Source organism: Seriola aureovittata, chromosome 5 (assembly GCF_021018895.1).
Source record: "Seriola aureovittata isolate HTS-2021-v1 ecotype China chromosome 5, ASM2101889v1, whole genome shotgun sequence".
Classification (NCBI taxonomy): domain Eukaryota; kingdom Metazoa; phylum Chordata; class Actinopteri; order Carangiformes; family Carangidae; genus Seriola; species Seriola aureovittata.
Genome location: NC_079368.1, coordinates 2727873 through 2743418, shown reverse-complemented (window position 1 = coordinate 2743418; position 15546 = coordinate 2727873). Strand labels below are relative to the sequence as shown.

Sequence of the window (15546 nt, the reverse complement as noted above, 5' to 3'; positions counted from 1 at the left end):
GTGATGGTGACTCACTGACTGACAGCAGCTGGAGCTTCCTGAATACACTTTCAGCTTAAATTCGACAACACTCACTCAAACACCAAATTAAATGTCTAAAGTTCCAATAACACAAATCACATTCACTTAATGAATAAACATTTTGAAAATTGTGAAAAGTTTTAATAACAACGCAGAAGAGCTTTCTCTCCTCTGTCTAGGTTAAATGTGGTGTTTTAGAAGTTCTTGTTGTTTTACAAAAAAAAACCCAAAAAAACAGTTTATATTATTTTTATGACACGTTATTAAGACGTCGTTCCAGCGCCACGCATTGGTTTTTATTAGAAATGTAGGTTTATTTTGAAGGTAATGAGCGGAAGTACTGACTGGTGCTGGTTTAGCTTGACAGCAGGGATTCAGGATGTACGCGGCTGGAGCAGTGGAGTGGAGAGTGTAACGCGGCTCTGAGCGGATTAATATGAAACATTCATATGAAATATAACTCGTTTAATTTCTCACATCGTGGTTAAAGGTAGTTGATTAACTTTGTTCTCGCCGGTGTCAGTGGAAACCGGAAAGAACCGAGGAACAAGTTTATTGGTTGAGAGCTACAGGTAAGAGGAAGTGAAAACAGCCAGGACTTACGAACATTAAAGGGTCATTTAATTTTATATATATATATATGTATATGTAGAGAGAGAGAGAATCTACAGGTTATTTGTGTTCAAATAGTGTTTGTGTTTCATCAAGTCTTAACATAAATGTTTTATTTTTTGTTAATTTAGTCAATCCACAAATGAATCAGCTCCACACTGTAGTGATCACTAATCAATACTTAGACACAGCTGGATGATACAACTGAAATCAAAATCTTTCGATAATACTGGCCAGTTTGAATGATCAGTTTGATGTTCAGTGAAATGAACTGTTTCAAATCTGCTCTTCACAGACTGAAAAAAACCCTCTAAATCATGTAGTTAGTTTTTAGTTAGTTTGGAATCATCTGGTGAACAAATTAAATTGATTGATGAATTGAATCAATCTGAGAAACATCATAATGTTCTGTCACACATCTGTCCTGTCATGAAAAGTCGACTTAAGTTTAAAAGAGCACGAGTTTCAGTGTAAAAGCATGAGGTTTGTCTCTGTGAGAATAGAAACAAATAGAAATACAGTGAAAACGCTATCATCTCATCTAATATATGAACATTATCAGTGTTTTGCACATTCACTGAGCTGTCTTAACGCGTTTTGCCTCCTGTTAATAAACGACCTGCAGCTCTGGTTAACAGACTAACCCCAACCACACAGATCCAGTGAGGCATGGTTCACAGCAGGAACCTGGACCACAGCAAAAGACTGCAGTTCTTGTAGGTACTGAGTAGTGGACTTATCCTGCAGAGTCCCAGACCACGAAGACACTGTTTACTGATAAAAACCACCAGACAGGACTCTGTGTTTTCAGTAAATGTTACATTCAAAACTAGGTTTGTGAATTTTTGAGCGGAATATTTTCAGTCATGACGGACTGATTGAGATTTGTCCAGATGATCCTGAACTCTGTGAATGGAGGTTTGATCTGTGTATAGCTGCAAATCAAGAACTTTAATCACACAACACTAATATGATAATAAAGCAGTCCTGTCCACACTGGTCGAATGTGAGAGACTTTAATGTTTCTCATGGTTGGTGATTTGTATCATCTCATGCAGTAGTTCCAGGGTTAAGCGTGAAAATATGTTTTAAATGTATCATTTAAATTTGAGCAAATCAATATGTTGGTTGGTTTTTCAGGCTTAACAAATCCAGGTGATGTCTGACCTGGATCAGACGCAGGAGGTCAGTGAGGCCTGCAGCCTGGATGATGACATGTTGGACGGAGACCTGGGTGATGGGGTGGGAGTCAGGTCAGCACCCAGTTCCAGTGGTAAGAGGAGCCAAAGCTTCACCGGTCTCTCAGAGACCCTGTACAGGCACAGCAGCCAGGCAGGAGAGCCAGTCTGGATCCCTGGACTGAAGACTACAGAGACCCAGCAGAGAGTGCGCTGGACGCTGCCACGCTGTGGTAAGAGTCACACCATAAAGGCTTATGTTATCTTTAACATCTCGTCATGATGTTGAGATATAATAAATACACAATACTCTGAAGTTTTAGATTAAAAAATAAATGTAGTTAGGAAATAATTTTTATTTATTGTTCCATTATTAAAAAAGAGTCTGATTTGGTAAATATTAATGAACATCTTTCTATAATGTTGTTGCTCAAGGTTAGAACCTTTTAATTAACATATGTAATTCCAAATACTTACAGATGGTTTCCATATATGGAGATTTTTATGATAAGATGATTTCCCACCTGTGCTATGCAGCCAGTCCTCGTGCTGCATGTCCTGTTGACATGTGTGTAATGCAGAAATCACAGAGAAGTGTCATCAACTCACTGAGCTTTTTGGTTTGGCTTTGGTTTTTCATCACATGTAATGTTTGGGTTCAGTCTCATCATTTCCAGCAGCAGCAGCAGCAGCAGCAGCAGCTGTTTACAGAGGCAAAGGCCTCCAGCAGACCTGCAGCACACAGTCAGTCAGAGAGCATCTGGTGAACATAGAGGAGCATTTAGCAGCTAGAGAGCAGGAGATTTCTCCCAGGAGCTTGTGGCAACTAAACACAGAGCTAACAGAGAGGGAGCACTGGACATACACTGCATTCAGAAAGTCTTAGGACCCCTTCACTTTTATTCCATGTTGTTATGTTGCAGCTTAATGCTAAAAAAAAAAAAGACAACAGAATTATGGGTTCCTCCGTTTCTCTGGATCATCTCTGAGATGGTTCTACACCTTGATTGGAGTCCAGCTGTGGTAAACTCAGCTGATTGGACGTGATAAAGACACACCTGTCTATATAAGATCTCACAGCTGACAATGCAGATCAGAGCGGAAACCATGAGGAGGAAGGAAGTGCTGCTCCATCATTGTGACATGAAGAAGTCTGGAACAACCAGGACTCTTCTAGAGCTGGACCCAGACTAACTGAGACATCAGGGGAGAAGAGAGGAGACCAAGAACCTGATGGTCACTCTGAGCTCCAGAGATCCTGTGTGGAGATGGAGAAACTTCCAGAAGAACAACCGTCACTGCAGCTCTCCAATGATCTGGGTTTTATGGCAGAATGTCCAGATGAAGCTTCTCCTCAGTGACAGTTTGTAAAAAAGCAGCTAAAGGATTCTGAGACTGAGAGAAACCAGATTATCTGGTTTGATGAGACCAGGACTGAATGGTTTGGCCTCAGTTGTAATGCAGTCATGTCTGGAGGAAACCAGGCTCCACTCATCACCTGAACAACACCATCCCAACAGTGAAGCACGGTGGAGGCAGCACCCGGCTGTGGAGGGGACAGGGAGCCTGACTGACGGGAAGCTGAACAGAGCAAAGTACAGAGAGATCTTTAATGAAAACCTGGTCCAGAGCTCAGGACCTCAGACTGGGCTGAAGGTTCACCTTCCAACAGGACAGTGACCCTCAGCTCACAACCAAGGCAACACAGGAGGTTCAGGGACAACTCTTTGACTGAGCCCTGACCCGAACCCAGTCCACCATCTAGAGAGAGCTGAAAATGTCTGCCCGCTGACGTCCCCATCAACCTGTCAGAGTCTGAGAGGATCTGCGGAGAAGAACGACAGAAAATCCACAAATCAGATGTGGAAAGAGAGTCAGACCCACGAAGACTGGAGGCTGTAATCACTGCTAAAGGTGCTTCTAATAGTCCTGAGGAGTGTCTGAATACACTCTTTACTCTCTGTTTCCTCTTCGAGATTATGGGATATTGAGTGTAGATTGAAAACATGGATTTAAATTATTTTAGCATAAAGCTGCAACATAACAACGTGTGGAAAGTGAAGGGGTCTGGAGACTTTCTCAGCACCCTGTAGATCAGCGTAGAGACTCAAATAGTAACAGACCTATTTACTGAATCTGTTCACATATCTCACTCAGCAGATGTTTTCAGTTTGATCTCATCATGATTTTTATTGTGTTGTTATAGAAACAGCCAGAAACAACTCTTCATTTGTCCTCCGTCTTTAATCACAGCACAAGTGGTAACATTCAGTCACTGTTTACAAACTGCATTTAACAGTGCAGGACAATTACAACACACCATGTTCACAATAAAAGAAGTGGCTCATGCAAAAGTTGTTTTTCCACAATGATGTGAAGAACTTGAACCACAAAGAGTGCTGACCCCAGAACAGTCTTTAAAGAGTCCCTCTATAAAGATGTCCCTGCTGTGACTATATAAAGCTCCAGCTGCTTCTTACAAACACAAAGCTACACATCTTGTCTCTGCCTTCTGACGCATGAGTGGCTCTGTGTGAAACAGGAGGCTCCCTGGTCGACCTGTCCAAAGACGAGCTCAGAGACAGACTGCAGGAAGCAAGTGAGGTAGGACCAATCACACAGAACAACTGTCACTGATGTTTGTCCGCCGGACTCCTGACAAACTGACCGATGCCTCTGCTGTGTTGACAGGTGATAGACGTGCTATGCTGCGAGCTGGAGGTGGCACATCGTTACTTTGAAGGCAAATATGAAGCTCTGAAGATCCTGCAGGGAAAGGTAGAGCAACACTGTGTCTTACAACAGGAATCAAGAGTGTCCAGAACCTTCTTTTTTACCCAAATGGTCATAACAGCTCTTGTGACCACTTACAGTGAAGCCATGTTCACTGGCAGACCTCCAGGTTCTTCATTTTCCAGGTGTTGCTGGGGTTTTGAGCAGCAACATCTCTGTCAGTCTCGGCCTGTGCCCAGTGCAGAAGGCTGCTGATATTTAAAATGTTTAAAAAGACCAAAACCAGCAGTGAGTCTGACTTCCCTCCTCTGTCTGTAGCTCTCAGCTCCAAACCTGAAGATGATGGTCTTTCAAAAAAGATGATACAGTATATAGCTTTATTTTTAAATTGAATTTAACAAGTGTGTGTGTTCATGGTGATGAAGGAACATGTCACCCAGTGTAACAGTGTGACTCACTGACGTGTTTTGAATCAGACGTATCAGTTACCCTTTGATCATATCACATCGTCGTCGTCGACTGGCTGTCATGGCAATGTAGGTTTTCACATTTATGAGCACTTTAATAACCTCATATCCATGTTGACTCAGAAGTTAGCTAATGATGTCAATATCATATCCTGACTATTTGCTTTACTGTACATGCATTTCTTACAGAGTATAAAGACTTAATGGGAGATGAGAACAATTTAGGTTTATCAGCATGAAGCTGCTGCAGATTATCTTCGTCTTGGACAGTAGTACACAGCTGCTGTTCTGCCGTCACAAAGCAAAGACTTCCTGTGAAGACCAGTCCTTCTGTCTGAAGTGTCTTTGTCTCTGAAGTGTCAGAGCAGTGGCCTTCAGTGAGAGAGAAGGAACTTACCAGTCTGAGTCTTCGCTTTGTTCGGCCACTAACTGAACATGCCTCTTCCTCACACAGGCCATCCTCGACAAAGCCACGATTCACACTAAAAGCCTGCTGCAGAAGAGTGAGGAGAAGGCCAAAGCTCTGGAGAAGGTAACTGCTTCTGTCTGGTCTGTTGCTCCAGTCAGTGCAGGCTGCTCAAATAAGGGCTTGGTCTGTTTGCTCTAACATGCTTCAGCAGGTTTCTGCTCAACAGTCAGGAAGTAACTGCTCTTTACCTGTTTATCAAAGACAAATGATACACCACAAGAAGTGGTGGTAAAGAGAAATTTCTCTGTTTACAGTCACATCGCGACTGATTCCAGTGAATTATACTATGACAATCGGGGGTCAACTTTTTCTCCAGGGCGAAAGGGAGTCCAGTACAGAACAGGCAGAGCTTCAGTGAACTGCAGTGTTACAGTCCTTACAATGTCCTACTTGTTTAATTAAAGCTGCCAAATAAATGTGGTGGAGTAGAATTATAAAGCACAATAAAATAGAAAATACTCAACTGATATACAAGTACCTAAAATTGTACATAAGTACAGTACTTAGAGTAATTGTACTTAATTACTTTCCACCACTGCTAATACAACTACTGAGCCTTCAGCACACATGGATTTTAATATTGTTCAATGACCCAACAGGTGAAACCCCTGAATTCCTGAGTGAAAACAAAGGGGGGGGGGTCTGTTATAGAAGCTAATATCAAAAAGGTAAAAGACTAGCTAAACCACACAGACACACAAAGACTGTTAACAAGATGTCAAAACGTATCTCTACAACTACTAATCCTCCATTGTATTCACTGTTCATGACTGAGCACCAGTGTTTGCTAACATTAGATCATATATGGCATTTTATATTGGTGATGAAATGACAAGCTATCATTGGACATTAAAGGGCTATCAGCTAGCTAACATTATTTAGCTAAACTGTAACTTAAGACGCGGTGGTGCAGTGGTTAGCGCGGTGGTGCAGTGGTTAGCGCTGTCGCCTCACAGCTGTGTGGAGTTTGCATGGTTCTCCCCGTGCCAGTGTGGGTTCTCTCCGGGTTCTCCGGCTTCCTCCCACAGTCCAAAGACATGCAAAATGGGGACTAGGCTAATTGAATAATCTAAATTGATGTGTGAGTGTGAATGGTTGTCTGTCTCTATGTGTTTGCCCTGCGATGGACTGGCGACCTGTCCAGGGCGTACCCCGCCTCTCGCCCGAGAAGATGCTGGGATAGGCTCCAGCCCCCCCGCGACCCTACTAGAGGATAAGCGGTAGAAAATGAATGAATGTAACTTAAGACAACAGTTAGACACTAGCTAACATTAGTGTTCATCCGTAGATACTTGACACTTCAGAAACTCTGAAGGTAAGGAAGCAAAGTGTATTAAAAAAGCTAGATAGTTATCTACTGCTACTTACATTTCCCACAGTGTCTACATGGGAGCAGAGAGCCTGTGGATTTATATATGGCTACAAGTCTTTATATGTCTACCAGTAACTGAATAAATGAGGCATTAATAATAAACAGAAAACAAAGAGCTCAGAAACAAACAGATGGATGAAGTTGATCTTTGACTGATAAAATGAACTGATCACTTGTTTGGTAATATAGAAATATAGTATGTGTCAGTCATGGTCTGAATGTCTCAGTCTGAGTATTGTTACTGACCATGTTCATTATCTTCTAATGGCTACTAGCAGGATAATGCTCCATGTCACAAAGCTAAAGTGGTCACAAACTGGTTTCACCAACATGACAGTGAGTTCAGTGAACCTCTTTGAGTGTAAATACTAGATAAAATGTGATCATGATCTGCTGCCTCCGTCTCCTGCAGGAGGTGAACAGTTTGCAGTGGGAGCTCAGCTTCAACCAGGTCCAGATGAAGAAGTCTGACCAGTCCTGGGAGCAGAAACACAACAGGTCAGATTTATTCCACTTACACTCAATGTCTGTGGGATTCTTCCTGGGTTATATTGTAACCTTATTGTTGTTTTTCAGGATTGTGAGTGAGAACAAGACTCTGACTGACAACCTGCAGGACAGAGAGAGTGAGATCCAGCAGCTCCGAGCAGAGAATTATGGTAAATTCTGAATAATGTAGATGCATGAGAAGTGACCTAAACACGTCCGCACATATCATCTCCACATGTGAAGTCAAGTGAATCTGTCTGGAGCTGAGTTAATGAACCTCACACAGCTCCTAGCTCCAAGAGATTGACACAGTCTTTTTCCAGCATTTTTAAATGCATCTTGTGGTCTCAGTCATCATAATGTGTGTGTGTGTGTGTGTGTGTGTGTGTACATGTGTGCGTGCAGCTCTGAGTCGGCAGTGTGTGGAGCTTCTCTCCATGTTGAATGTTAAGGAGCAGAGAACTTACCAAGGAACCAAACCTCAGTACAGCCCAGAGAGAGACGCAAGTGTCCTGGAGGTGAGAGAGCATCAGTCAATATTATAAAGCGAGAGAGAGAGAGAGAATATTTGTAGTCAGGTCATGTATTAGGACCAAGACTTTACCTTCAGATCAGTGACCTCACACACTGAGCACATTCTCCTGGTCATGTTTTTAGTGTGTTTGTTTGGGGAAGTTATGCTGACCTCATATCCAGGTCTTTAACTGGATAAATGATATACTATGTGTAAAGCATAGCAGGCTTTTAGCACAGCTATTACCAACATGTGGCCATTTACTGCATAAAGCAGCTACATTGATAATAATTCCTCCACTGTGAGAAGCTTCTTTTTCTCACCTGCCTTCATTCAAGAACAGTTATGGACATTATTATATTTTATACCTGAAATATAATGTTAATAAGACTTTATTTCTATAGCACTTTTCAATACAAGTAACAAAGGGTATCACATGAGTCAAATAGAAAACATCCCAACAAATCAAAATAAAATGTAAATTAAATTAAAAAGACATCATTAGATTAGATTAGATTAATTTTATTAATCCCACAACTGGGAAATTCATTTCATTCATCATATGATAAAAGCTTTTTTTATATATATATATAAAAAAATAGTTAATATTTCCTTATAAACTGTTTTGCTGTGGCCCCCTGGTGGGCTGCAAAGATATTGCAAGTGGGTTGACAAATCAACTGTAAAACAGTACAATTTAAAGTAGGTAAAATGTTATTATAAAAAAACAATAAAGAATGCTTTTAAATATTTTAAAAACATTGAAAAAAAAAGTTTAAAAACTCCTTCCATTGTTTTTTTTTTATCACTGTGATGAGCCTCTGTGGAGACTGTGGCGCTTCCTACATGATTTTCCTGCTCTCAGTTCAGTCCTGAATGTTTGATCTTTATATTTTAAAATAAAAAGTGCTGTGTAAAGGCATATTTCATCTGTTGAATAAATCTCAGATTGAAAACTGACATGACATTATGTGCATAAGGCCACATTAAAATGTCTAAAAATGACTAGACAAAAGTTTCCACTAATTCTCAAACCTAGAGAAATATGTCATTTTAATCATGGCAACACTCCGTGTCCTTTGGTCGACTGTCAATGACATCATATCCTCTATGCGCATGGGTCGTTGTGTTTGTCAGACAAAAGGTTAAAATGGACTTTCATCTAGTTTAAAGCCACATACACTTTTTACACCTTGGTGGTTTTCAACTCTATATTTTAACCAGATTAAGGATTTTAGTTGTCTTTATTCATTTACTGGTTTGAATCCCCTGGTGTGTTTGTTATGGAGAGGAGGACACCTCTGTGGATAATTCAGCTGCTGGTAAAAACCTGCTGAACGTCTGCTTCATAAGTTATCAGAGAAACAATCAGGACAAAGGTTAGCATCAATCTCAGCTCCAACTCTTCCCTGAGTCTCTGTCCTCCGTACAGCGTCGCTCAAACACTGACTTTAAATGTCAAACTGCTTCATTCAGTGTTTTCAACAGTTAGAATCTGTTTGATTTCCTGAACCACTGACACTGAAGGAATCCAAACCAGAAGAACCTTACAGCAATGGTGGTGAAGACAACAACTCCCATGATCCCACGCTATTTCATGACGTCACCGAACACCGTCTTTTCTTATTGTTTTGATTGAGAGACGCCTAGAGGCAGAAGTGACATACTGTGCGTTTAATGTATATATAAGTAAGTTGCTCTTTTGCAGGGGAGTTGATCTAGTAGTGGTATTCATCTTCTCTTTGTGTTGCAGCTGACAGTGTTGGGGGCCTGTCGGTGTTTTGGAGTTGCAGAAGCATGTCCATGCAGTCGAACTGCTGCTGCCAGCAGGAAGCAGCTCGTACAGCTGCAGCAGGAGGTAAACCACATCCAACCACTTCACCTGTGCTGAGCTCAGACCATCACTGATGTTCCTCTCTTCTTTATCTCAGGTGTAATAAAAACTGTTTACAGCAAGGTTTCAACCTTACAAGGTTTCAAACCAATGTCCTGACAACAAGAGCTGAGAAAAGTGTTTCTAACACCTTTAGCTAACGTTAGCTCATCTCACTGTCACTGTCAATCGGTTGAGTTCGTATGAACAGCAGCTTTATGCATCACCCTCACTTTACTGCAACAGAAGAGAAAACAGTGGATGTGAGTGACTGTAGAGGAAACTCTGCATAACAGCTCAGATGTTTGTTGAGTCTTTTTGGTGACCTCTGACCTTTCTGGTCAGCATGTCTTTGCTACACGACCCCAATTTACCCATGACATAATTTCATAAGGCCCACATATCTGTAATTTTAAACACTTTTAAAAATAAATCGATATTTAATGTCTCTGTTTCTAAACCCAAAAGAAAGATTTACCTGGAGCACAGTTACCTTCTAGTTTTCTCATTCCTCTGGATCATCTTTGAGATGATTCTGCTGTGTAATGTAAATCTGTGTGTTTGTTTTCCAGCTTGATGCTCAGCGGTCGAGGAGAGAGGAGGCAATGATGGTTGCGGACGCTTTTCGTATCGCCTTTGAGCAGCAGCTGAGGAAACGAAGTGAACACTTCCTGCTGCTGGCTGAGGCCAACATCCTGAAATCACATCACTACAAGGCTGAAGGTGAGTCTGTTACATCACATCAAACTGGACAGTTCAGTCATCCCTCGAGCCGTAACCAGTCCTGAATATGAGGTGTAGCCCTGTGTTGTTCTCACATGGTACCAGTAGTGCGTGGTGACCTCAACAGATAAGCAAGCAGAGAAGAAGAAGAAGAAGAACAAGACCCTCTGATCTGACAGTCAACATATCACATGTGAAGCATAGAGGAAATCACTTCTATGGTTGTTCAGAATATTTATTCAGTATCTTTGTAATTGATGTCTGTTTTTTGCTTTAACTAACCTGCTGAGTTCCTGATGACAATATGACACCTGGAACTAAAGTTGTTCAAATGGAATGGGATTTATAAATTCATTCAGGTGTACTTTCCCCGCATGTGGAAGGATGACAGAAACATGTCTCTAAAATAAACATAGGGAAGGATTCAGGTGAACTTTTTCTTGGATAGAGCTCCTTAAATGTGAGTACAGGTATTCCCTGTCAGCGCCAGGGATTTACTGCTATTTTAACATTGTCTCTGAAGCTGAAGTGAGTAATCCTTGATTTGAGTTCCACCATGATTCCCAAAGGCTTGGAGAAACATCTGTCCTTTCCTTCCAGGTGCTAACAGGAGTCCTTTAATCAGTGTCAGCCAGAGACTGAGAGGATTGCTGCCTTCCGGTCTGGACTTGAAGTTGCCTGATGATCTTCTGGAGACTCTCTACAGACTGCTGGACTTGGTCAGTAACTCCTCTGACACCTGTAGACCTGTTGTCTAGAGATCTGGGGGTGTATTACAGAAACCTCCTGAAGGTTTTTTTGCCCAGTTTGGTATCACAGAAGCAAATCCTGACTCACTTCAGGAATTCTGTCTTATCTCAGGTTAGGAAATCCTAAAAACTCAAACCAACATTGCTCATCAACTTTTATGTCTGTTACCTAGCAACCAATGCTACTTTTCTCATCTCATGAAGCACATTCGTCAGTTGCACCGCAGCTGGTAGAGCCTCATCTCACCACAGCTGGTCGTAGCTGCTCGGCTACCTGCAGGATCACTTCTGTATCTACTAATGGGTCGAGAGTCTCTCAGTGGATCAAAGCTCGGCCTGCTGACTGTGTAAAAGCAATAAAAGAGCAGTGATATGGACGAAACAAGTGGGCTAAGAGGTGGAAAAGTGAAAGCCATCCTAAAGTTAACTAGTTTACTTAACTAGTTCGTAACATGTTGTCTGACCACATCTAAAGGCAGGAGCTAAATGGCTGCACATGGAGACAGGTCTTCCTCTGCTTATGCTTCTGCTTCTGCTTCTGCTTCTACTTCTGCTTCTGCTTCCTCCTAGGTCACAACAATTAGTTGTACAAATGGGAATAATGGAGAACATTTTCAGACGTTAATGAGGATGATCTTGGTTATAGGAGTTATAGGAGTAATTGTGTGAAGTATGAACATAGAGAGGCTGAGGGGCGACCTGATGGCCCAATCGTTAGGGCGCATTCCACATGGGCTCAAATGCCCTGAGCAGTGAGTCCCAGGTTTGGACTCCAGAACTGGCCAGGCCATTTGCTGCAGGTCATTCCTCTACTCTCTACCTGGATTTCCTGTGGTCAAAAAAATGGTTGTAATTGTAGTTTAACCAATCAGCCAAGTTGCAGGAAACATGGTCACAGTCTCCACAGTCAGACCTTCCTGGGTTATAGCACTGAATAATGACCACAAGTGTTTTTGCAGAACATTATGATGTCACACTGAAGTTGACCTTTGACCTTTTGGATATAAAATGTCATCACTTAATTTTATCCTTATAGATATTTGAGTTAGATTGTGTCATAATTAGTGAATGAAAGTGTGAGTTATGGCCATAAAAAAAGGTCACAGTGTGACAGGAGTAAAGAATTACCCTCTGGGTGTTCCCGATATATTGCATTCACAAGAACGTGAGATCACCATGACCTTGACCTTGACCGCTGTCGCCGGCGTGGAGGCATAAAAACAGAGAGGCAGAGAGATAAGGCCAGACCCTGCTCACCTTCACACCGTACACCTGGCCAATAACTGGGTCTGTTTCAGAAATGTAAAATAATTGTCAGATGCTGTTAAACAACCTGAGAATCACTTTATTTGAAGCACACTCACACATGCTCGGTCGTGGTTGTCAGTAGTGGTAGGAAATCTCATGCATCTGATTCATTCATGTGTTGATGATCTGAAACGTTTCTCACTGTCTGGCATGAACTGACTGTTGACTGGTGTTTGTTTGTGGACTTGATGAAGCTAATGCTCTGACCTGGTGTTTCCTGCTGCAGCTGAATGATAAGGAGGAGGCCCTGGCCCACCAGAGGAAGGTGAGCATCATGCTGGCTCACAGCGCTGAGGAGCTGCAGAGACAGCTGCACCTAGACTCACCCTGCCAGCCGTCAGATCCGCCAGAGTCCAGCATCCCATCGAAGCAACCACAAGACCCATCTAAGAGTCAGAGCCAGTCTCAGCAATCAGCTAAAACATCAGAGTCCGACGTCCAAGCAGAGCAACGACCGGAGCTGTCGGTCTCCCAGCTCCAGCTACAAGAACCACCATGTCTGTCTGAGTCCAGGACTGAACCACAGGAGCTGCCAGACCCATCACAGACCAGAGTCCAGCTCCTGTCTAACCACAAGAGCTGTGAGTCTGAAATCCAACAGTCAGACCAATCAGAGTCCTGATCCACTAGACTCCAGACCTCAGCCACAGCAGCCAGGCTTTGACTGTGAGAGAAAGAAGCAAGACCTGGATGTAGCATGTGTCATGTCACACTGAGGCTGAATGTGGAAGGATGTGATCGGGCCTGACCGCTCACTGCTGTCCCAGCACCCAGATGTGGTCCTGAGAGAGGAAGAGTAGGGACAGGCTGAGACCTTCAGCCCACAAGCGTCTCCGCTACGTCTCACAAACAGTTTTTTACTACGATATTCAGATCAGCAAAAACACACGAAGCAGCTGAGGATACTGTCCACCCATCGGTTTCCAAACCTGAGGGGACGTTTCTGGACAAGCTGATACTGATGTAAAAAATAAATCATGGTTCAGTTTGAAAGTCAGCAGTGAAGACCAGTGACAGTTTACCCAGTCATGTGACCAGAGTAGGAGCAGGAAGAGTCCCTGTCAATGTCTGAGTGACTTGATAACTTCATGTACAGTATGTGTTTATTAGGAAACAGAGAGGTGGTGTGACGTTGGAAGAATGCTCTGGGGAAGACGAGCAGATGGATGAGTTTATAAAATGTTTTACGTGATTGATTTTTGTTCTTAGCCACAGCTACCTCCAGCCGTGTCAATCACACACTCAGTTCATCAGCTCTGATGTTCCCTCTACTGAACTGTGCACGTCACAGAATCACCATTACAATATAAATTAGACACTGTTTGATTATTAATGAATATTTTATTTAGCAGGTGATAAATTCATATTTAACTTGTGCTTTAATAAACAAACAGGACACAGTGGCGAACAGACTGTGGCTTGTTTTTAGTCTATTACAGTTTTTTTTACAGTTGTTAAAACACATTTCTTGAAACTGTCAATGCGTTACTCTAAACTGTAAAAACTACATTCACCAAACTTCTTCTAAAATCAAACAATCACCTCATCATACACAAAGACAATCCAAATAAAAACACTACGATCATTCCTTACACACTACAGAGAAAAATGTGTTCAGAGCATGTAGCTCCAGAAGTGTTTATTGTTTGTAATAGAGTAAAGGCATTTTATGTTTTCTAAAAAAAATATTCACGACTCAGTAACAGTTACAGTGTTACGGACTGTAAGTTCTGTAAGCAATGAAGTATTGACTGTCTGGATTCAGAACTTACAAACAGCAAAACTTCAGTAGCAAAAGGCAAAAATCACAGGCTGATCCGACTCCTGATGTGGCTCAGTAGTGTGTCTGGCCCCCGTGTGCCTGTTTACACTCCCGACAACGTCTGCACATGCTCCTGATTGGTCGGCGGATGGTGTCCTGGGGGATCTCCTCCCTGACCTGGATCAGGGCGTCAGTGAGCTCCTGGACAGTCTGTGGCGGTACTTGGCGGCGTAGGATGCTCCGATACATAACGTCCCATAGGTGCTCACGTGAGGGCCAGGCAGTGGCATCAATGCCTTCGTCATCCAGGAACTGCCCACACACTCTGGCCACACGAGGCCGGGCGTGGTCCTGCAGCAGGAGGAACCCAGGGCCCACTGCACCAGTGTAAGGTGCTAACCTGCTCTCACCTTTGAAGAGAACTGGGTGCCAATGGTGGACCTGCCGATTCTGGTGTTGTCTGGTGAATGCCAATCGAGCTGCACAGTGCTGGTCTGTGAGCACAGGTCCCACTAGAGAATGTGGGGCCCTCATGCCACCCTCTGTCTGGAGTCTGTTTCTGACAGTCAGAAACATGCACACCAGCAGCCTGCTGGAGGTCATGTACCTGGACTACCTGTGCAACCTGATCGGGCTGCAGGTACCGCCTCATGCTACCAGTAGTGACAAGGACACAAAACTAGAGAAGAATCAGTCAGGACAGATCAGGAGAGAGTAACTGGGGGGGGGGGGGGGGGTTGTCTTGCTTTTGCCTCTCCATTGCACCTGTTGTCACTTTCATTTGCACCAAAGCAGCTGAAACTGAGTCACATTCACTTGTTCTTCCTAAATGGAAAGATTGATATCCCTGAAGTTTCACTGACTTGATGTTATATTGTGATGATTAAATCTTCCCTTCATTTTTGGAAGCAGGTGTTTTCACTGGACTGGCAGATCTTGTTACTTGTAGATGAGGATCATGAGATAATTATTTTATAGTCTTCAGACACCAACAATATCTCTTTTATTTGTTTGTTTGTTTTTTCTTATTTGGGTGAACTTTACCTTAATTTAACCACAGAGTGGTGTGTTCCTCTAGATGACAGTGAGGTTCTGTGATAGCATGTTGTACAGGAAGTGACCAACAGAGAGCAGTGTTTGTCTGCACAAACCACAGTGGCTGCTGTCAGTGCACATACAGTGAAAACCATCACAGTGCATCATCTGAGCCATCTCTGTAGCTTTGTGTTAATCTGCATCGATTGAATAACAAGCCAGAACAAACATCCAAAGGATC

The 15546-nt window shown here is 42.7% G+C and overlaps 1 protein-coding gene across 1 annotated transcript; it reads left to right on the top strand.

The window, feature by feature from the left end:
- Positions 1-401: 401 nt before the first annotated feature.
- Positions 402-14920, top strand: ccdc125 (coiled-coil domain containing 125). The gene is made up of 12 exons (XM_056375320.1): positions 402-593; positions 1774-2044; positions 4354-4415; positions 4503-4589; positions 5466-5543; positions 7265-7350; positions 7429-7511; positions 7747-7859; positions 9609-9713; positions 10301-10451; positions 11052-11170; positions 12735-14920. Exons 2-12 carry the CDS (start codon positions 1792-1794, stop codon positions 13128-13130), a joined length of 1533 nt encoding a protein of 510 aa, XP_056231295.1. The 5' UTR covers positions 402-593; positions 1774-1791; the 3' UTR covers positions 13131-14920.
- Positions 14921-15546: the final 626 nt, after the last annotated feature.

Bases quoted from the DNA above. Each gene is read 5' to 3' on its own strand.
- ccdc125 (XM_056375320.1), top strand. From the start codon at position 1,792: ATGTCTGACCTGGATCAGACGCAGGAGGTCAGTGAGGCCTGCAGCCTG. The intron at 7,860-9,608 runs GTGAGAGAGCAT...TTTGTGTTGCAG, and splicing joins GAGACGCAAGTGTCCTGGAG to CTGACAGTGTTGGGGGCCTG. The intron at 9,714-10,300 runs GTAAACCACATC...TTTGTTTTCCAG, and splicing joins TCGTACAGCTGCAGCAGGAG to CTTGATGCTCAGCGGTCGAG.